Source organism: Dermacentor albipictus, chromosome 1 (genome assembly GCF_038994185.2).
Source record: "Dermacentor albipictus isolate Rhodes 1998 colony chromosome 1, USDA_Dalb.pri_finalv2, whole genome shotgun sequence".
NCBI lineage: Eukaryota > Metazoa > Arthropoda > Arachnida > Ixodida > Ixodidae > Dermacentor > Dermacentor albipictus.
The window spans coordinates 103,070,019-103,091,896 of NC_091821.1; the positions used below are offsets into that span (position 1 = coordinate 103,070,019).

The 21,878-nt window shown below is 45.9% G+C and overlaps 1 protein-coding gene across 3 annotated transcripts in view; it reads right to left on the reverse strand.

Moving 5' to 3' along the window:
• Positions 1 to 21,878, reverse strand: part of LOC135914203 (ileal sodium/bile acid cotransporter-like) — a 263,412-nt gene that overhangs the window by 142,737 nt on the left and 98,797 nt on the right. For all 3 annotated transcript variants that reach the window (XM_065446951.2, XM_065446950.2, XM_065446952.2), the window contains exon 2: positions 9,589 to 9,794. In XM_065446951.2, coding sequence (XP_065303023.1) covers positions 9,589 to 9,794 — 206 coding nt within the window. The remainder of the gene's footprint in view (positions 1 to 9,588; positions 9,795 to 21,878) is intronic.

The following is a 21,878-nucleotide window of genomic DNA, read 5'->3' on the forward strand; positions in this document are numbered from 1 at the left end:
GTAGAATCTCCGATCACAGCAAAAGATATTTTGGAGGCACAGAGACGGGGAAGGCAACGGTATAGCTTCCCAGACACATCCTTGGACTCAGCGCAAATGCGGGACTGGCGCCGACTACAAACCCGTACATACCCACACCTACTCCTACTACACCACATACACCCCACCCGGTATCCCAACACTTGCCCTTGGTGCGGAGGGCGGCCATCTCTTGACCATATCACATGGTCGTGCCAGAGTCGGCCACAAGAAATCCAATCACCCCTTATGGGGCAAAACTCCAACAGTAGGCAGTGGGAGGTGTGGATAGCCAGCACGGTGCGGAAGGACCAATTGGCCCTTCTCGACCAAGCCCGGCGTGCCGCGATCGCCAGTGGGGCCCTGGACTGAGAGACCCACTCACTGGACCTGAATGTGATTTTTTTAAAATAAAAGTTTATGCTACTACTACTCCCCGGCGGGCGAGGGAGATATCGAGGCATCCTGGGTTAGACTACACGTGCGCGCGCCGCAGCCCCGCAATCCCGCAATTCTTGTGTGGTGGAGGCTGTAGGCGCTTACGTCAGGCCGCGTTCATTTGCGTATTTTCAATAGCATTTTAATTGAACATTCAACTGCTTTTGAACGCTCTTGCTATGCTACGAAAGTTGTCAAAAACAGCTTTGAAGCTGTGTTGCTAGGATAAGCGGGTATACACCGATAACGCGAGTGTACTATCGCAATCGGAGACTGCTATATGCTCACACTGAAGCTCTTCTTGCTGTCTTACGCTACTTTTGTGGCACTGCCGGAGAACTCTAAGTCGACCACTTGAATTTGCTACCAGTCTGCGAACGACCACATAACAGTCACGTGTACGTAGTCATTTTATTCTGGCAACAATATTTTTAACAAAATTTTACACTTACTGCATCCTCAGCTTAGGTCAAATTTAGCTCTAACTGTTGAGAGAGAGGGGAAGGAAAGTACTTACAAAGCTAGCAAAATGTCAGGAGGTGCGGAGGATCCAGAAAGTGAACAAAGGGAAAAAAGGGCTACATACACGACTTACAAGTGGGCCTTTATATGCGCGAAAGAGAACGCATTGACAGATCGGCGCTCCGGTCTTTCTTACCCCTTGCTTATTCTTCCCATATTTGCTGCCTCCTGCCAGCTTAGTGCATCGTAGTGCTGTTTCTTCTGGCTGCGGTCGCCGACCGGGGTTGTTCAGGGGTGGCTGACAATAGAGTCACCAGAAAAATTTTCTAGCGACTGTAGCTGACTGGTGCCAGGGGAAGTGCGCGGAGCGACGCTATTCCCTGTAGTCGAGTGCGAAAGATGGCCAAAGGTCCAAGTTGATAAGGGAACCGCAGCTCGCTACTTCGTCTTGCGAGCGTTGTTGTCGTGCTTTCTCTCATTTCATCTGTCTCTATAAATTGATACTGAAGTGAATTTCACTTTTGTATGTACGTCGTAGACCCCATTAGGTAGCTAATGCAACACTCCACCGGAGTGCATATGTCGAGAGAGAGAGAGGGACAAAGAAAGAAGGAAGGGCAGTGAAGTTAACTATGTTGCACCTACTTTGCTGCACTAGCCAGCCTACATTGAGGGAGGGGAAGAGGTCAGAAGGGAGGAGGGGAAGAGGTTCACAGAAGAAAAACTATACTGAGATAATGGACTCGACCTTCATCCGCACAGAAAGCCGCCAGAGCACTGCTGCACTTTTTAAAGACGTCTCGGCTCTGGAAGCACCTTTGAACGCTCGGTGAACGCTGCATGCTGTGTGTGCGTGTTCGCCAATTCTCATCCTTTTCCCTTTGCTTTTCCTCTCACAGATTCAATTTACAAAAAAGCAGTAAGACGAGAGACAGCTGTGGACTTCATCGATGCTCGCGTCAACATGCTGCGAACCCCTGAGTCCATAAAACACATTTGATTAGCTCCTGCCATGGTATTTTTTTTGGCAGCGCCAATATTCCGCGCAGTCATGTTTTCGAGTAAGAAGCGTACTTACACCACGTTCGTATCTGTGAACCTTACGATATACATATACAAAAATGCACAAGTCGCTGCACCAGCACACTGATAAACCGCTTCGTGCAAAACTTCTCGGCTCCTATCAATAGGTATGTCGTTGTGCACGATTCGGACTCTCGAGGGCACCTCGACTACGTGCCATGGAGTGGAACCATATGATGATCCTCGGAGCGGATTGGAGGGCACAGGATAATGGACTCGTTTGCACGAAAATTAAATAGTTTGCGAGCTGGCGTTTTGGCATGCAGGAATGGCATTCTTTCGACCGTGTTGCCGTATAGGCCGTCAACAGCGGCATTTATATGAATGCGACAAGTGGCACGTCGCATGGCATTTATAACGCATCGCATTCATAATAACGGTGGTAATGCGCTAGGAAGGCGAATCGCATCCATGCGACATGGGAGGTCAAAGACGGTGCAAGTCGTCTCGCGCAGTGCAAGTAAACGCTGCCGTATACATCAGCGCGTTTACTCTTTTCGTCAATGCAATATATCGCATTGAGGAAGAGAGACGGCTACCGCCGTGGAATCCATACTCGGCTTTCATTCATGCAGCGTGACGAAATGAATAAATAAAATGAGAAATACATCAAGGTTAGCGGTTCTTACCGATTTGCATTGCAAAAGCTTTAGAATATTTGTGTTTTCATTCACCAGTTGGTGGTTCAGTGCAGTTTTTCTGAAAGACATGCATCTAAATCGTCAGCAAATCTCACAGAATTTTTTGAAGTCCTCCGAAATCATGGCGTCAGTTAACAATAAGGTGCGTGTAACACTACCTTCATCGTTTTCTTTCTTTTTATTCAAAAGTATAATGTTATCAGCGGACGTGCTAAACAATGTGGTGCACTTATTCTTCCTTTCGCTTCACGGAGAGAAATGTCAGGCTAGAGACGGAGCAGCGTCAATTTAATAAACACATACAATCGAGACACCGCACTATCAGATTAAAGGGGATCAGTGGCAGCATGTAGGTACACCTGTATGTTCTAACTTGAACTTATTTTAATGAGTTAATACATTTTACCACTGTCGATGAAGTTACCGGAGCACAGAATACGAGAAAAAATAATTTTGCCGCTGCCAACGCATGTGCGATAGAATGAAAATGAAAAGTGTACACTCCTCCATGGGAACATCCCACTGCGCCAATTAAATGAGGAAATTTGCGAGGATACGCAATATCTTTTTTTGTGATTTCCATGCGTCGAAAACCTTTCTTGCTTGGCGTACATAAGTGGAAATGCTCCAAGGTAAAGCCGAAATTTTTTTTAGCTGAGACAATCTGGGCTGCAAAGGGCAGTGACGGCCAAATCGAAACTGCCCTACAAGACGCCATTGACGTGGTAGAAAATTATCTTGAAGGCACGGGACTCCGCTGTTCCCCTGAAAAGTCGGAGCTTCTCCTATACCGCCCCACACTCCGTGGACGCCCTCCGCGGGGCTCCACGACTAAACGCCAATACGAGGAAATAGAGCTCAACCTGAGGGATGGCAGACCTGTACCCGTGGTCCCTTGCATCCGCGTTCTTGGTATGACCATAGAAGCCAACGGAGCTAACTCTACGGCTATCTCAAAGATCCTTCGACAGACCGCCAATACATCCAGACTGCTGAAACGAGTGACCAACCGGCGAGGGGGTATAAAGGAAGAAAACCTCATCCGCCTTGTCCAATCTTTTATCGTCTGTCACATTACTTATGTTGCACCCTTTCTCAACTGGTACAAAGCTGAAAAGACTAAACTGGACATCATCATTAGAGGAGCCTATATGCAGGCCTTAGGACTACCCAACCACACCAGCACGGAACTTCTACTACAATTAGGTATACACAACACGCTAGACGAGTTAATCGAGGCCCAACGTCGATCTCAACTAGAGCTGCTTACTCTCACGGAAACGGGCAGCAGCATTCTAAACAAGCTTAATATCACCTACCACCGTCAACATGGAGACAAACACCCAATACCACGCGACATTCAGCAATGGATACACGCCGACCCTATTCCGAAAAACATGCACCCAGACTAAAACAAAGAACGCAGGAGGGCACGAGCTACTTCCCTCATCAAAGCTTACGCCAACACCGCGGGCGTCACCTTCGTCGACGCAGCTGAGTACCAAGAAGGACGGCGCTTTGCGGCGGTTACCACAGTAAACGGCTTGCTCCGACATGCTGCCAGCATCATTACCAAAAATGCTGAGACGGCCGAGGAAGTGGCCATCGCCCTGGCCACTCTTGACCCAGCCTGTCACACCATACTGAGTGATTCTCGCGCAGCAGTCAACAACTACATCAAAGGTCGTATTTCTCATCAATCACTCCGTATCTTATGACAAGCCCGCATTCGCCTGAAAATCAAGTCACCCTCGTCTGGATCCCAGCACACGCCGGCGTTGTCCACCCGCACCTCACCAACCTCAATGAGGTTACACACTCCGTAGCACGAGGACTAGTCAACCGTGCCGGAGACGGTGCAGGTGCACCCGCAGGACGCGACCGCCTTACAAGATACAACGACCTTGTAAAGTGATTTTACCTCGCAAGAAGGAGCTTCCCCACCCCTCACCGCAAGTTAAACAGGGCACAGGCAAGCACCCTTCGCCTGCTACAGACGAATACATACCCCTCCCTCACACGATATCACACTATATACCCCGACATCTACCTGAGCCAGACGTGCAAGGTCTGTATAATTGAATCGGCAACACTCCCCCACATGCTCTGGGAGTGCAAACATCAATACCAAGACCTTAATCCCGTGACCCTCTCGTCGAGATGGCACGCCGCCCTGCGCAGCTCCCATCTCGACGACCAACTCTGGGCGACCCAGCAGGCCTGCGAAGCGGTGAAGAGGCAAGACCTCGACGTCCCATCGTGGGAGGCCTAGGCCCAGCCGACTGAACTGCTGGTGCTCATTAAAGTTTACTCTTTCTCTCTCTCTCTCTGAGATCCGGTACCTTACTTTCAGAAGCGGACGAGATTGAATATGCGATGTCGTCATATAAAATAAACTAAAATAAACGAAGACAAGAAGCAATGTAATAAGACAGGAATAGTTACACGTAAGACTGACATGAGAGCATGTAACACTTTGTTGTTGTCAAGTTGTTTTTCCTCAAAAGTTAAGTTCAAATTCAATTTTCCTTACTCATAATTTTCAGCCGATATTGTATCATAAATTAAACCTCCCGTCCGGAAATGCCCGGCCGACATAATTGAAAACGCTTTGGCGTTCTTTTATGCGAAAGCTGCTACGTTGGACAAGAATATAGCAATAGGCTTTCCATAATGGCGTACAAAACATAGATCAGGAGCGACTCAACATGTGTTAAAAAAGATAAAGGAACCTAATCATTTCTGACTGAAACAGCTGTATATCAGGAGATCTACTACAGTTAAAACTCGACCTAACGAAACCCGATTTTACCAAGTTCCCGGTCTAACGAAGAAATTTCCGTTCCCCGGCAAGTACTCACGAAGTTCAATGTTGTCATCAACCCGAATTAACGAAACTAGCTGGCTTATTAAATCCGATTTAACCAAGCTTTTTCAGAAATAAATGATTAAAAAAAGCTGTGATTTCTTTCCAATTCTGACGCAGACGGGTTTTCCTTCGAGCGTGCGTTCTAACGCTATCGCAGTAATACACCTAGGCACCCTAGTCACGGCCCAAGCTTTATTTTGACAAGGCTGCACGCCGCGCCCATTCACGGAACGGACTCAGCAGTTACTAGCGTTCGTATGTACGAGATGGCGCTAGGGGCGGCGGTAGTTGGGACGTCCTCGCGGACTTTCTACACGCGCAGGCGTGAGTTAGCGGCCAATACAATGCCGCAGTAGCATTTGGGTGTCGCTGGGTTACAATTTTAGATTTCGAAGGGCCAAAAAAAAAAAATTCCTTACTCGATATTCTGAAATTCCCGATTTAACGAAATAATTCGAGCGGTGTCATCACTTCGTTAAATCGAATTTCAACTGTATAAGCAGAACCACTCTGAACGGTTATTTAAACCCCCAGAATAGCCTGAAAACTGAACGAGATATTTATAAACCAATTAACTGACGGTGTAAAATAGAAACATCGGATGACCTCTTTACAGGTTTAAAAAAAAGACATAGGCTTTGTTTGTCTAATGTTTTTCACTATACCGGGAACACAAATGCAGCTGAAACTTCAAATCTATCAGCAATCTGCTCTCGTATTCGTTCTCCCTAACGGTAATGCAAACCTACATGTTTTCCAAACATCAAAACAGTGCGCTTTCAATGTTGAGTGCCCTCGTTTCAACCCGCAAAGAGCCGCCCTCACAGCCACGCTAGATCAACTGGACAAGTGCCCAATAACGCAAAACAACATCCTTGGAAACTGGCCTACGCGAACATCAGCGCGAGCGGCTGTGAAGGCACTTCTGCGTTATTTAAGAGACACCGGAAGCTTTGCCACAAATTGTGACTCTGCACTGTGTGACGTAGGATGGGACGGTGACACTGTAACACTAGGACCGCCTTCGCAGACTGTGTGACAGTGCCCACAGAAACAGTTCTGTATCGTGTGTATGTGTGTGTGGTTGTTTTTCTCAGTTTTTTTATATTTTTTTCTCTCTCTCACCTATCGCATCGCTTTGCGCCTCCTCCAGTACAGGGTAGCCAACGGGATATAATCTCTGGTTAACCCTTCCTGTCTTTCCTTTTGCATTTATCTCTCTCTTCAATGTGGATCGAACAACTCGAGGTGATGAGCTAGAACTCACCGTGCGCAATAACCGAGCAAGATACAAAGCGCATCATGTGTGCGTGAAACGTATACCAGAGCTCCAGAAGAGGCGTGGAGACGACCCTGGGGCAACGCTTGTCGAACCAAGACAAGTGGTGACTGCGATAGCCGCAAGTCATAAACTTAGCTACAACAATGACAGCTAAACGTAAGGTTGGCCAGTAAAGCGTTGCATAAGTTGCATAGCATCGGCAAACTCGCCAAGCTCGTAATTTAGCCTTTCGCCTTAAAAAAGCGCCGGAGCTGGCGTTAACAATAGCGTTTCTTTTTTCGGTTTGTGCAGCAAACAACACCGCGTTTTTTTTTCTCCAAATAAAGCCTAAGAAATCAACCACGGAATCGGCACTATCGTTTATTGTCAGTAACAGGAGCTTTATCGCATTAAGAGTTATTATATATTTGTTTTCATGACCAGCGCCTTTTACTGGAACCCTATGAATAAAGCTTCTTACAATTTGTTGCTTCCGCGAGAAGGCATGATTCACTATGCGCCATTAGCATAAATTAACACGCTAAAAACATACCGAACTTCCCTTTCGTCTGATTTATTCAGTGCGTGATCTGTAATCGCTATACAGCCGGTTTTAAAACATGGTGCAGTCCTTAAAGCTATACACTTGTCGCAGCCTGAATAACGCCAGTGTGACAAAAAGAGCTAGCAAAATCAAATACGCGAAGACGTGTTGCGACTGACTTTGTCTTGTTCACGTTTAAATTCATAGTGATGATCTTTATACAAGAGCGCATTCATAGAGATCATTTCATGGGTGGCGTGCGTATCGCTGTGAGGTAGAAGTTGCAAACCGAAAAAAAGAAAAAAAACGCTGGTAAGTAATTCCTCTGGCTAGTCACATCGATTAAGATGCTCGGCTCGTCTCCTATGAGAAACGAGAGACCGTCCGGCATTGACATCAGTTTCTGCTTTCGCGTGCCGCCCGCATGCAAGTACAACACGTCTTTCTTGTTCGATCACGTTTTTGTGTAGCTTGCATCAGTCGTGGCTTTTAAGACGATACTTTAATAAATGAAGTTTGACATCCCGAGAGAGAGATTGATAAAAAAGAAGGCAGGGCCAGTGGTTAACCACTCAAGAGTCCGGTTGCGTACTCTATGTTGGGGGAAGGGAGAACGGGGAAAAAAGAAGGAAGAGAGAAGGGAGGGGAGGGAGAGAGACATACACGGACAGCACTACGGAGTCAAAGGCGCTCGCACAAGCCAGATGTTCTCATGAAGCACAAAAATGCCGTCACTGCCTTCTGAGCAGATGTTCAGCGGGCACGGTGCTCTAGTATTTTCTGTTCACTCAGACAACGATCATCTATTTTTCTGAACGCGTTGGACGTCGATTGTCTTTGGGGTTCAAATTGAGGACATCCGGAAGCTGCAGCACAGGCGACGGGAAATGCTGTAGTAGAGGACTAAGAACTAGTTATGACCATCTGCGTTTTAGAGCCCAAAACGTTAAGTTTACACCAGCGGTGTTGCACTCCGCCGTCAGAGGAATGTGCTCGTCGCAGCCAAAAATTGAACGGTGACCTCGTGCTCAGCAACAGAACGACATAGCCATCCAGGCACGTCGCTTCGTGTAATCGGTAATATGCATCACTACATGTTATGATAAAACGCAGCGAAAACAGAAAATCAAACAAACAAATGAAAGTAAGGAGAAGGCGGAAGGACTGAGCGATGCACTCTCCACTAACACAGCGGAGAGTATGGGCACGCATACATATGTACTGCACGTGAGCACCGCAACACCAAGGAATCACACTCATGACTGTAGGGTACATGGTTTGTTCTGCTAAAGTGGCGTACACAGAGATACTGACGCGCAAAGACGAAACGAACGCGGATACACTTACAGTCATGTCATACCAACTAGCCGCCGTTGAGTGCAACGTCAGCAATAGGAATCTAAATGTTCGTATTCTCCGTGAAAAAGCGATGTAGTGCAAAAGTTATTCATTCCGCATCGTGTATCTAACTCCGAAGTGGTCGCCACTTCTGCTTCCTTTCAAAATCCTTGCTTCCCAAAAGGTTTTCCCGTGCTTTGCTTGCAGTGATACGGTAAAGCTGCGGGTGGTCTTGGGTTGTATTATGCCGCTTGGAAGGAACGAAAAAAAAAAAAACTGGACAGACACTCGTAGATCTGAAATTTGCATTTTACTGAAGCTTGTTCAATCGAACATTACTTGTCCGATTGCAAAAGCATCCGCCATGGTGGCGTAGTCACTATGGCGCAGCGCTGCCGAGGCCGAGAGCGAGGTGTCAAATCCCCGCCGCGGAGGCCGCATTTCGATGGGGGAGAAATTCAAAAATACCCATGTATTTACATTTAGGTGCACGCTAAAGAACCCCAGATAGTCTAAATTAATCCTAAGTCACGCTCTACAGCGTGCCGCATCATCATTTCGTGGTTTTGGCACGTAAAACCACAGAATTAAAGAAAAAAAAAGCGATAGCCTTTCACCTTGAGTATTTACTATGTCGCTTCATTAGCGCCACATTACTTTTATTTTTCAAGGCAGGCTCTACTGTTGAGGCAAACGAATAGCCTACCGTTGAAACGGGATTGATTATTTTTACGTGATGTCATGCAAGCTTTCTTGCCTACCCGATACCGCGCTTTTTAGGAACCGGCTGTTGTATGCGGTGCTTTGTATGTCAAATATATAATATATATATATGTATATATAAATATATATTATGTGGTAGGATGTGGCGCATGCCTTTCAACGCTACTGGAAGCTTACGAAAAGTGCCGTTCCTTAAGGTGGCACACTTCACCTGAGAGGGACGTCCCCGTCGACGAAATATGCGAATACGTTGGAGACAGTCCCGCCGGGGCAGCATGCCATGATGAGCATGCCGATGGCGTAGAGGCCACTCAATCGCATGCACGTCAACAGGCCGAACGCCAGCAGGGGCATCATCACGAACTGGCACAGCATTCCCACAGCCACGCCGAACGGTCGCCGCAGGTGCGCCCACAGCTGCAGAAGGATCGCAGCAACAGGTTAGAGAGAACATGGCAGCAGCACATTTTACGCACACCGTGCTGGATTTGTCCAAAGAACACAAACTCTACCGCCCTGCCATTGTCGGCCAGCCGGTTGATGGTATGCTTAAGCGAAATCTGAGTGGTTGGCTGCAGAAGAGTGAGAAAGAGAGAAACATTATATATATATATATATATATATATATATATATATATATATATATATATATATATATATATATAGAGAGAGAGAGAGAGAGAGAGAGATGGCTTGCTTCCCCACTCCAAAAATAGTTGGTACGCAACTGGTCAAACAGTTTCTAATTCACTGTTTTTTTCTCACTATCCCCAGTTTGTTTATATTTACGAATTTATTAACTGAAATAAAAGACCTGACTTGAACATCAGTAATCTTATATCAAGCTGACAAATTATTTTCACATACTGCACGATATCTATAATAGCGAATAAAGGCTAGCCGTAACCTGGGCAGAACTCCTCCAGACTGAGCTCACTTTGGGCTTGATATAGATGCGTGCGCCTTGGCAACTACTGTGCGGGCAAGACGCTATAGTTTAAAAGATTGTCACATCGCCATTGGCAAGACTGGGGTGAAAGGCTCAGATCTGGAGCTGGAAACAAACCTTACGCTAGAATTTCTGGATCATTTATCGAAGAAGAGTTAATGCTGTTCTGTCGACAAGCATTTGGCTGGCGCTCAACCTCGCATTCGAGGAGTTCATAAATCGAACGATCGTGTTTATTTTCAAAACAAGTAACAGCTTCCTCGAATTACAATATATCCAATGCTATTCACTGCGTGCTTGGAAAAGTATTCGAGTTATTAAACTGGTAAGGTTTAGGTGTAAGGATCGACGGCGAATACCTCAGCAACCTTCGGTTTGCCGATGACATTGTTCTAGTCAGCAACACCGCAGACGAGTTACAGCAAATGATGGAGGACCTTAACAGGGATAGTTTAAGAGTGGGCTTGAATATTAATGTGCAGAACACAAAGACAATGATAAATAACTGGGCAAGGGAACAAGAGTTCAAGATCCCAAGTCAGCCTCTAGAGTCTGAAGGAATACGTTTACCTAGGTCAACTAATCACAGGAACCCTGACTATGAGAAGGAAATTCACAGAAGAACAAAAATGGGTTAGGTCGCAAATGACAGACATCGTGAGCTCCTGACTGGGAGCTTACCGTTATCATTGAAAAGGAAAGTATACAATCAGTGCATTTTACCGGTGCTGACATATGAGGAAGATACTTGGAGACTGACAAAAAAGCTTGAGAACAAGTTAAGGACCGCGCAAAAAGCGATGGAACGAAGAATGCTAAGCGTAACTTTAAGAGACAGAAAGAGAGCGGTTTGGATCAGAGAGCAAACGGGTATAGACGATATTCTAATAGACATTAAGAGAAAGAAATGGCGCTGGGCAGGTCATGCAATGCTCAGATTAGACAACCGTTGGACCATTACGGTCACAGAATGGGTACCAAGAGAAGGGAAGCACAGTAGAGGACCGCAGAAGACTAGGTGGTGCGACGAAATTAGGAAATTTGTGGGTGTTAGTTGGAATCAGTTGGCGCAGGACAGGGGTAATTGGAGATCGCAGGGAAAGGCCTTCGTCCTGCAGTGGACATAAAATATGATGATGATGATGATGATGATGATGATGATGATGATGATGATGATGATGAACAGCTTCCTGTTCATCCTCCTTCAAGCGATGACGCAGCGGACATGTCAGGTTTCAGCGAAAAGTTTGCATAGGCTGAGCTCGTCGCAGCCATTGAAGATAAGCGGAAGGACTCGCCTCCTGGTTATGGCAATATTCCTTGTCATCAGTTGAATAACCCCGAAGGACGCACTGTTTTCGCATTCATGCAAGGTATGAGCGAGATATGAGCCTAGCGAATCATTCCACACGAATGGAAACGTTTTATATTGGTGCCACTACCGAAATCTGGCAAGACAACCGGAAGATTTGTGGTTCTCCGGCCCATTCTTCTGACGCCAATACTCTAAGACTTCTTGAAGGGATACTGGTAAGTCATTTTTCATGACGACTACAGCATCACTGTACAGCCCCAGCTACCTTCTGCTGACCATAGCGCATGTCTGCTGACACAGCCATAGCCAAAGCATATGAAAGCATACCACACAAGATACATTCTTCGTAACATAAATAGTCCTGGCCCACTCCATATAGTAAAAAAACAAACAAAAAAAAAACAAGGCACATTCGTCTTTTTGCACTCTGACGTACTCAATGTGTGTGGATAGAGAAGGGGACCCAAAGGATCTGTGCAGGTAGGTATCTGTTGCTTACTATATACTTTTCCTGCCTCTGGCATGGAGGCTGCACGACTTCCACAATATCCGCTCTTTTATGCATGAGAACGATATCATATGTGGTCTGCCCACAAGACCTGGATTCGAAAATGCGAATATTCGCAGGAAGCTCTGCATGTTTTTGGCGAATAAGCACAGACTGCCGAACTCGATGTCACGACTGAAAAGTCCTGCTGTACGCTAGTATAGCCAAGGCCGCAGGATGGTGGCATCAGAGACGGACTTTCATCTCAATATTAGTCCAACGATTATGCCAGAAAGTGGAGTGCGGCTGCTTGGACTCGACATCTCTCGTTGTGGATCCGTTGCCTCACTGCTTCGAAAGGTTCGCAGAACGTCGGCTACAAATCTGCACTTGGCGCGCAGGATTGCGCGAAGGAGTGCCGGGGCGCGCACTGAGGTGGCTCGCCGCCTCGTGCGCTTCGCTCAGTAACCGCGCGTTGTTTACCAGATGCAATTTCACCGACCTGCTGCTAGGCAGTGGGAGAGTCTAGAGGTGATAAGTAAAGACGCACTAAGAACTATTATGCCACTTCCTCGTTCGACACCCATTCAAGGTTTGCTGCAACTCACTCGAGTCGACACTGTCTTAGAGCCGGTGACTCAGTAAGAGAAAGCCAGAATTTTCAAGACAGCGCGTTTTGGCTGCCGAGGCTAGTAATTATCACTTCAATGGTAGGCCCCTTCTGACATTAACAAAGAATGACCTCCCACTGCGACGAACAAAACGAGAACAGGGTGAAAGCAGGATTCCACATTTCGACAAGTGGACTTGATGCCTTGAAAAGAACAAGTCCACTTGTCGAAACGTGGACTCCTGCTTTCACCTTGTTCTCGTTTTGCTCATCGTCTGGAATTTCCATCTCCCGCATTCCCCGGGTTTTCCCTGGACTTCCACTGTGATGCTACACGGACAAATCTACCTAACATTAAGCGACTTTAAATTTAATATCCCTGCTACGCGTAAATTATACAATGAAGGTGTACACCATAGTTAAAAGATATGAAACTTAATACGTCTTGGAATTCAAATGGATAATAGCTTTCCTCTTGCTTTTATATATACATTAGAGTGCAGCTCTTAGGCACCCGTCCCTGTGGCGAGCGTCAGCATACCTCGTGACCGAGTTAACGAGCACAGCGAAGGATGAAAGAGCGAACGCGGAGCACAGCTGAGGATAAACACTGCGATAGCGAAGAGAGCGTGAGGAGGAAAGCGGAGGAGGAGGGTATGGCGAAAGCGTGAGAAGAAAAACGTAGTACCGCGCAAGACGGTCTCTGCGGCGACGATGGCTGCGAGATGACGCCAGAGTAGCGCGCGTCGTTTTGAGAAAACCAGCGAAATGGAGACGCAAACATGAAGGAAAGAAGAGACACCAAAACGCTGGACCAGCAACTGACATATATTTGAAAAAAAGGACCATCCTTCAAACACTAAACCAATGCGCGAGCATTGCGCTTTTCACTGTCGTCAGTGGGACTTTTCGAAAATGTAATTATTATTGGCATAGGCAGGATGAAAACCGAAAGAGATACTTGAGGCGTTTTATAACAGGGCAGAGAGGAAGGAAATGCATCAGTGTTCCTTCTATCTCTCTTAACGATAAAGAGATAGCTTTCTTGAAAGGCTCAGCTTAAAACATATAGAAGTAGTAAGAGATAGGGCAAATTGTGTCTATCAAATTGGGGAATTTTGTACATTGTTAAGAGCCTTGCGCATGAGTCGGCGGTTGGGTGTTCGATGAATTGTACGTTTTTCAAATATATGTCTGTTGCTGGTCCAGTATTCTGGTGTCCCTTCTTTCCTTCTTGTTTGCGTCTCTATTTCGCTGGTTTTCTCAAGTATTAGTATGAAACAACTGCCTCAGCAAGCAGCCCTTCTACAGTCTGTATGGAAACAAAGCGCGGCATGAGCAGAGTTCTGTCTGCGGCGGATGCTGTGCAATTGCGCCCACGTGTCACCCACGCGCTGCCTCTCGCGATCTCGCGATTAGCGAGGCAGTCGCGCCACACTTCGTTCCCTTTGGAACGCGCCGCACGAGACAGACTGTCCGCGCCAGCCAATATACGTAAATAGTAAAAAAAATAGCCAATAACACGTATAGAGCTGCACTCAAATTTAGTATTACAGAGTATCCTAATCGTCGGTGAATTTTTTTGCAAATATTTATGCCACTGATGTCGATTGATTATTTGTGTCATTATTTCACTCTCACTTTCACTTTACCCCTTCTTTAATTTCCTCCATAAATATCTATAGACTGACTGTAGCTTGGAGCGCATTCTGTTTGATTGCCGATTTGTCAGTTTTTTAAGCTTTTATTAGCATTCCTAATTTGACTAGCCTTGTATGGATGTTATTTGATTTTCTTGTTTCAGTGTTATTGAATCGTTATTTGAATGTGCGATATCTGGGCTGTAGTTCAGTACGGTGGTTATAGTGTCATCACGGGCCTCCACCAGCTTCGGCTATTGGCCGAACTTTTTTGTGGAGTAGTATTTTCATGATCAACCAAAATAAAATAAATGAAGTGAAAGCGTTATGGAAGTGCACGTCTACAACGACTCACTAAGTGCAGGGACGGAATTGAAGAAAGTTGCGAACACAGTGCAACTCTTCCAATAATTTCAAAGGCTGCACGAGTCATACCTTGACATTACAGTAGTGCACTAGATTCAGGGACATGGTTGGAGTCTTGGCCGCTGAAACGGTGAACAATTTGGCCGCTGAAACAGCTCTCTCAAAATTGAAGCCAAGATGTAGACAGAATATAGGTGTTTATAATAGCAATAAAAAGGGGTTTAAACATAAATAATAAGCATATTTTAGCATAGGAGCCTTTTACTGCACAGGAAATTGATTATATTACCAACGGTTCCTATGACTGAAACCCACAGCCAACGCCTTTGTAACAGAAACCGTCGACATGAGCAAAAAAGCAATTCGCTTGATTTTTAATGTCATTGCTGAATCTGGTACCCAGAAGATATTGCTACAACAGATCCGTGCGAATAAAAACGGAGCGAAAGTTTCCGGCATCGATTACTGCAAGCGTAACTTCAAACTTGCCCACGGAACACCACTAACTATACGAAAGAAAGGGGTTGTGCCCGAAGTTAAGAGAAAATAACACCGACAATTTGGACGAATTCTCAACAACTGCTGTTTTTTATATACATAGTTGAACAGCGGTTCAGTAACGTACGCAGAGTTCGGCAGAACAGCCAGTATCAGGTCTTCAAGGAGCGCCACAAATAGAAAATCGGTTGACTCATTGAAAAAAAAAAGCGAATTGTGGCCTAGCCCTTATACCTAACGGATAAAAGACAAATGATCAGGCCATTTTAGAGAACAGCCTTATTGCAAAGTTACACACGGTTCGAAGTTAACAGATAGTCTGTTACGACAACGGCGGAGAAAGCACTCGGAAAGTGGTTTGCCGTACGCATAGGGTTAGTACTATTGTCTCAAAACCTCTGCTTGAAACAGTGAGTTTAAATCTGGAATCAGAAATAAAAAGGAGCCATGGTGAGAAAATTCCGACACGTGCAGGCTTTTCACGCAAGGAAGAATCAGTGTCGATCAACTTACTTGCGTAAAGATCATCCAACATGCCACTACAGTAGCGAGAAGGCAGAATGTTAACATTGTTGGCGATCATGTCATCAAACGCGATGTCGTTCAGCATTCTTGAGAAACATAACCATCAAACTCAAGGCAAATCTGTGGAGCGTCCTCTGTTGCCGTGTTCGTCTTGTGTGTTCAAGTGGTTCAAGTTCCAAGTCCGACCAGAGGAGACGAGCAGGCGCAATACGTATACCATAGGAAATTGTACTGAAAAGATGGAGTAGTAAAGACAAACATGTCTGTGTATTCGTAAATGGGCCGCTGTTTTATTGCTGAAAGAAATTGTGGAACCTGTGTCATTAATCTTCATAATGGCGCTTTGGCGGCATAACTGAGAACTGTGTTGGCGTTCTGGTTTCGATATGCGCCAAAACACGCATTATACGTATTATGGCTGCCATTGCATTAGCATGTGTGCCATTGAGTACACACGAGACTCCCTTCAAGCTTTATTATGGTTGAGGTATTCGCGAATGCAAACATTAAGTGCATTTGATCGAAACTTTGCTATTGGCTCATGTGTGCTGGAAAAAATAGGCCAATGTGGGTATCGCGCAAAGCCCGTGCTCGGCCGGCGTTGTGGTGATGGCATTAGCCTGAACTAGAAACAACTTCTCTGCTCTCCCTCACCGTAAGATTAGCTTAAGCAGAGCAAATTATGTAATCAAGCCGCACAGATAAAGTAGCTATAGTTCAGCTCATCACACGGGCACCTCTGCTCCCTTGAATGGAGGCCAGTGGCGGCAAGGTTAATGCATTCGCATGGGATTCCCGCGACCGCCGTAGTGCTACATTTCCGACACTTAGTGTACAAGCGCCTTTTTCCTGTGATCACCATATCGGAGTCGCGAGTGCGCTTTCAAGTTCGCCTCTCTGCATACGTGGTCGTGCAGCCATGGATCGGTGCCGCTCCCAGCAGAGCCATTCTAGCAATCTCACATACGTGTGTACCCCATATAAGTTGGTATTTCGGAGGAGTTCGGGCAGCCAGCACGTGAAATTGACCTTGCCGGGATCATTGTGCACATAATGTTTCGGTATCATTTTGGTAGGGACCGTCTTCAGGGCCTTACGCGAAACGTGTTTCAAGGAGTCGTCAACGCTTGCCCCACATCCGAGCTGGTGCTAAAACGTTTAGTAAGGGGGCGAGCGCGGTACCCTTGTGTCTTGTCTAAGCGCCATAATTTGTTTTATTTCTAACAATGGAAAGCTAACCTACTCGGAGAGCAGGATCCGGTGCCCTTTGCTTCCCTCCGCATCTTCTTTCAGCCGAAGTCTGATCTCCTTAGTTAAAACCTCGCAAGTACTGATAACCTGGATGATGTGCAGGCTGCCTCATACAATGTGAAGTTCGTTGCACAAATCGAAGGGTTTTCTTGCCATAGCTGAAGACTGACTTTCCACATTTGACATTTCAGGAATACATAGACCCTCGCCGCCTAGCAATAAACTTCGAATAAACTTATGGCAAGCTTATAGCAACAAAGTTATCGAACTCGCATCCAGCGACGAACGTTGATAGGCTCAGGCAAGATGTTATGGATTATTTTGTTTGTACTTACCGTTATAGGGGCTATGGCTCGTACCGATTATATGGTATTGGTTAAGAATCGGATGGGAAATGCAAAATGATAGGGTAGAATGAATTATGCTAACGAAAACATAGCGTAATGAAAAGGGTAAGTGAAGGTTTGAGTTTTCTTCCGGGAGATAGGAATAGCAAAAAAGGGAAGAAAAAGGAATTGATCAGCACAAATTGGACAGTGCAGTAAAACATCGAAATAGTCGAACTGAACAGGGAAAATGGCAGCAATGGATAAAAAATTCTTGGTTGAGAGCAGAACATTCCTGCGGCTGAGTTCAAGAACCGATGCTACGCAAACAGGAGCTGTCAAATGCAGGCGACGCGTGCGACCAGAAAGTAATATTTCACAGCAGTGACGAGATGGAGTGTCGCCAAGCAAAACTCTGAAAACCCGCAAGTTGAGCCTTTGAAGGCTGCTAAACCTCGCAGTTCGAACCTCTCAAACCGCAGCAAACACCACTAAATTCAAGCTACGATTCCAATCATATTCAGCGTGTAAATTTGCTATCCGGCCATTATAGTACACAAGTCACTTTTTCTCGGCTTCTGCGGTACAGATTGCTCTGACCAACGCATCCAGGAGAGTCTACGCATCAACAGATTTCTCACGGTCTTCCTCGGAGTGCGTCAATAGTGACAACAGTCGCATTAACTGGATATCTCATCACTATCCAAATTGCAGTTCAAGCCCCATATAGGGCACACTTAATAGACCTCCATACACCATAACAGAGTAAGACACACAAGCCCGGATTTCCGGCCACTATCTCATTTCTATATCTGCAGAAGTGTCGCGTAGCTCGTTTTGGCAAACAGTATCAGCTCATCGGGACTCGTGGCCTTTGTGTTTTAAGACAGCAACAAGAACTCCGACACCTATCTGGAGCTTCATTCAAACTAGAGCACACTGCAGTGTACCTAATGCCCCCCCCCCCCCCCCCCAAAGAAAGAGAAAGAAAAAGAAAGAAAAGAAGAAAAAAGCAAAGTGGATTCGTTGTCGCCATTTCTCAAGCAGCTTAATTTACTTCACTTATATGAGATGTACAACGAGTATTCGCACATATACGCCTACTGCTCGGTCATGGCCAACAGTTCTACCGCAGCTGGGGTCCCCCCAGGTAAAGCCACCACCAAGTTCAAAATGTCTTCCTTGACAACACCGACGGCAGCAGAACTTGCAGCTCCTCGCGTATCGGTGCGTCTTATAACGACGAACAACCCCACAACTGCAAGTTGATGATTTTCTGCTACTTCAAGGCGGTACTGCAGTGTCTGCCATAAGCACAGCAGGGTGGACCACGTGACCAATTGGTGTTTTACAATACAGTGACGGTGCATCTGCTGGCTGACAAGAGACACGAGTTCAATTTTTCTTCAGTGGCTACCAAGCCATTGGGGTGTCGAGTATGAGGATGAGCGTGTCGATGAAACTGATCAGCCCATGAGGATTAGAGGAATCTAAACATTCCTTCAAGGATGGGCGCCGCGATATAACTCCAAATGTTTAAATGCTTGCGAACCTCCATGGGGGGCACGCTGTTCAAGTGGAACGAACGGTACTTCAGACATGTCCAACTCAATTCCCTTGACCTACCTTTAGCCTTCGTTTTGCATCAAAACTACTCCGAAAGGATAAGGCCATTTTTGTGTCTACTATGATTGGGCGTGGCATTCACGAATACCTATGCATTCCGTATAGGGATGGCCGACACCGCAACCTGCGGCCACTGCGGCGATGAAGAATCTATTACTCGCAGTCTATGCAACTGACCGCAGTACAATACGCAGAGACGCTCACTATCTACTGTGCTCATCCAACAGACGACGGGCCTCTCTGTCGAAGAGATACTATTTCGGCATCGACGTGACTCATCATCACGCCCGAAAGCTATGCAAGCATCACTGCGCGCTTTGCGATTCACCGGCCTCCGTGAACGCCTTTAACGTTTCCTCTCTTGTTAATGCTTTCCCTCTTACTTCATATCGTCTTTATAACTACTTTTCTCTCATCCCCGTTCAGGGCAGCAAACCAAAAACTTGCGTCAAGTTAACCCCGGCCCCACCTTTTCTCCCTGTCTACACGAATGGCCTTTGTGAAACATGAAAACTCTCGCTTCTTCATCCCACAGGAAATGATAAAGAATGTAGGCGGTAAACAGTAACAAGTGTTCCTTTCTGTACGAATATGAACTGCTGATAGCAAAAGAAAAAAATTCTTGCTTTGAAGCAATCTATCCTCGGCTAGCGTTATTGTGAAGTTTCCAATACCAAATTTTAAATCGCGTACTGCGGTAGTTGTGTTCTTACGTAATTTTTGTGCGCACTGCGCCTGAGTCATTCAAGGCAATATTCCTATGATGCGTGCCCCCCCTCTCTCTCAAGAAATATATGTATACCATGAGTGAAATTATTTCTCAATCTGAACCCTTCGAATTTCCTTGACTTCTGGAGATTTTGTCGAAGGAAGGCACAGACACATACCAAAAGAAATATTAAGCCCGGTAGCCTTTGGCGTTAAGGATAATTCTCGTTCCCTCGGAAAGGGAACGTATGAATATCATGTTTGCGACATCTGAATTACCATGTGTAAAGAAAAAAAATGGCTGCGGCTTAGCTAAGGTTAAGCCCAGGATGCGAAGCATACTAGCCTTTATTTTAGTTGTTGAACCACTGTTTAGCCTGGTGAACTGCTGTTGCTTGGCTATATTTCGTTCGGCTAGACGAAGAAACAACTCATGCGTTACTCTGCTTCGCCTTCAAGAGTGGAACGCGACAGCGTTCCCGTCGACCCGCCAAGGGGTGTAAGACAATGGGCTACGGCGCAGCGACTACGCGCCCCGCATCGGACGCGGTGAGCGTCGAGCAACGCCGCGTTCGGCGCGGCAACGATATGTGCGCCTGAGCAAGCGACGCACGCCTGGGCCTTAGAAACAGCTCGTTTCTAAGGCAACACTGCATTCACTAGAGGCGCTTTTGTGCCGCTTTGAAGCATCGTACTCGTGGCTCAGTGGTAGCGTCTCCGTCTCACACTCCGGAGACCCTGGTTCGATTCCCACCCAGCCCATCTTGCAGGAGTTGAGCCAAAGCCACTTAGAAAATCGGTCTCTGTAGCACGCCGCAACCTTCGCTTCTCATTCCAACGAGCAGCTCTGTCTCCAGGAGGCATCTCACCTCGTGAGTGTCTAGCAGAGGCAAGCGCAGCTGCTTATATATGTTATGTTTACCAATACCGCCGCGACGCCGCGAGCGACGGCGCGAGTTGGAGCCCCGTTTCTCCTCTGTCGTGACGTCACGGTGTCACGTGGTATTGAAGGCGACACCGCCGCGCCTGAGGAGCTGGGTTGAGCTCTCGTAATATGCTTCGCATAAAAAATGAAATAAATTATTTTGCCGCAAAAAAAAAGCAAACGTTGCTTTACACTGGCAAAAAAAAAATACCGCCGCTCTTCTAAAGAACATCTCCCGCTAAATACCACAAAAAATAAAGTTTAGTATGACGACAGAAAGAAACGTTTTATTGGTTTGTGTTCATTATATTATGAGGCCAGAAACGGACAAATAACTTTATGAGCCCAGAGATCAGGGCATCCCGCCCGAACTATGTAGGTAAATGTTAAGCAAGGGAATATGGCAGCGTAGTCTTGAGGCTCCGTGTCTTGCAGAGTTCGCCGCGCTAGATAAATAAAAGGTACCGACAATCGAGGAAAGTAGGCGAGTACAGGGTCTGACAACGCTACCATAACTGCACGCCTCCATTACCTAGCCGCAGTTATGTACATTAATAATAGAATAACAGGAACTACTGGACTACAAAGTGCAGCTATGAATAACCAGTTTCATTAAAGAGCAAACCTGTATGACCAGATGCAAAAATTAGGTGAACACCGTGCAAATGAGCATGGTACGTGCTAACAAATTTGGGCTGCTGGATGATGAGGTCTATAACAGCAAAACGTTATTCAGTCTTCATAACTTAACTTACTTTTGAGCTGCTTAGAGTATTCCTGCAACATATTTTATAAAAGGTGGGGAATTTATCAGGAATCTGGAACGGGCACCTTGTTACCAATCTTTGACATCAAGTTTTTTAATGCGTTTCGATAAACGGATGTATCGGCAAACAAATGCTTCCACTGCATGCCACGCTTTTGACCTGTCCGTCTTTATTTTTTATTTTTTTTAAAATGAAAATAAAATAAAGATGTAGTCACTCTATAATGATGACGGCTATTCATTTTCTCTAAGCAGAAATAACAATATAGGAAGAAAATGTAGTATGAAAATGAAAACAAACGACATCACAGGGTCAGAAATCCACAGCACACAGTCGTATACATCCACGAACATATAGATATAAAAGACAAACGCAAGTCGCACCACAATGAGTTTGTAAACAAAGTCAGAAACAAAGTCACACAAGCGGCCGCAATGAAGACTGCGATACGCATGTGAACAGATGAGGAATTACGGAGTTAAAATAATACACGCACAGAATATGGTAA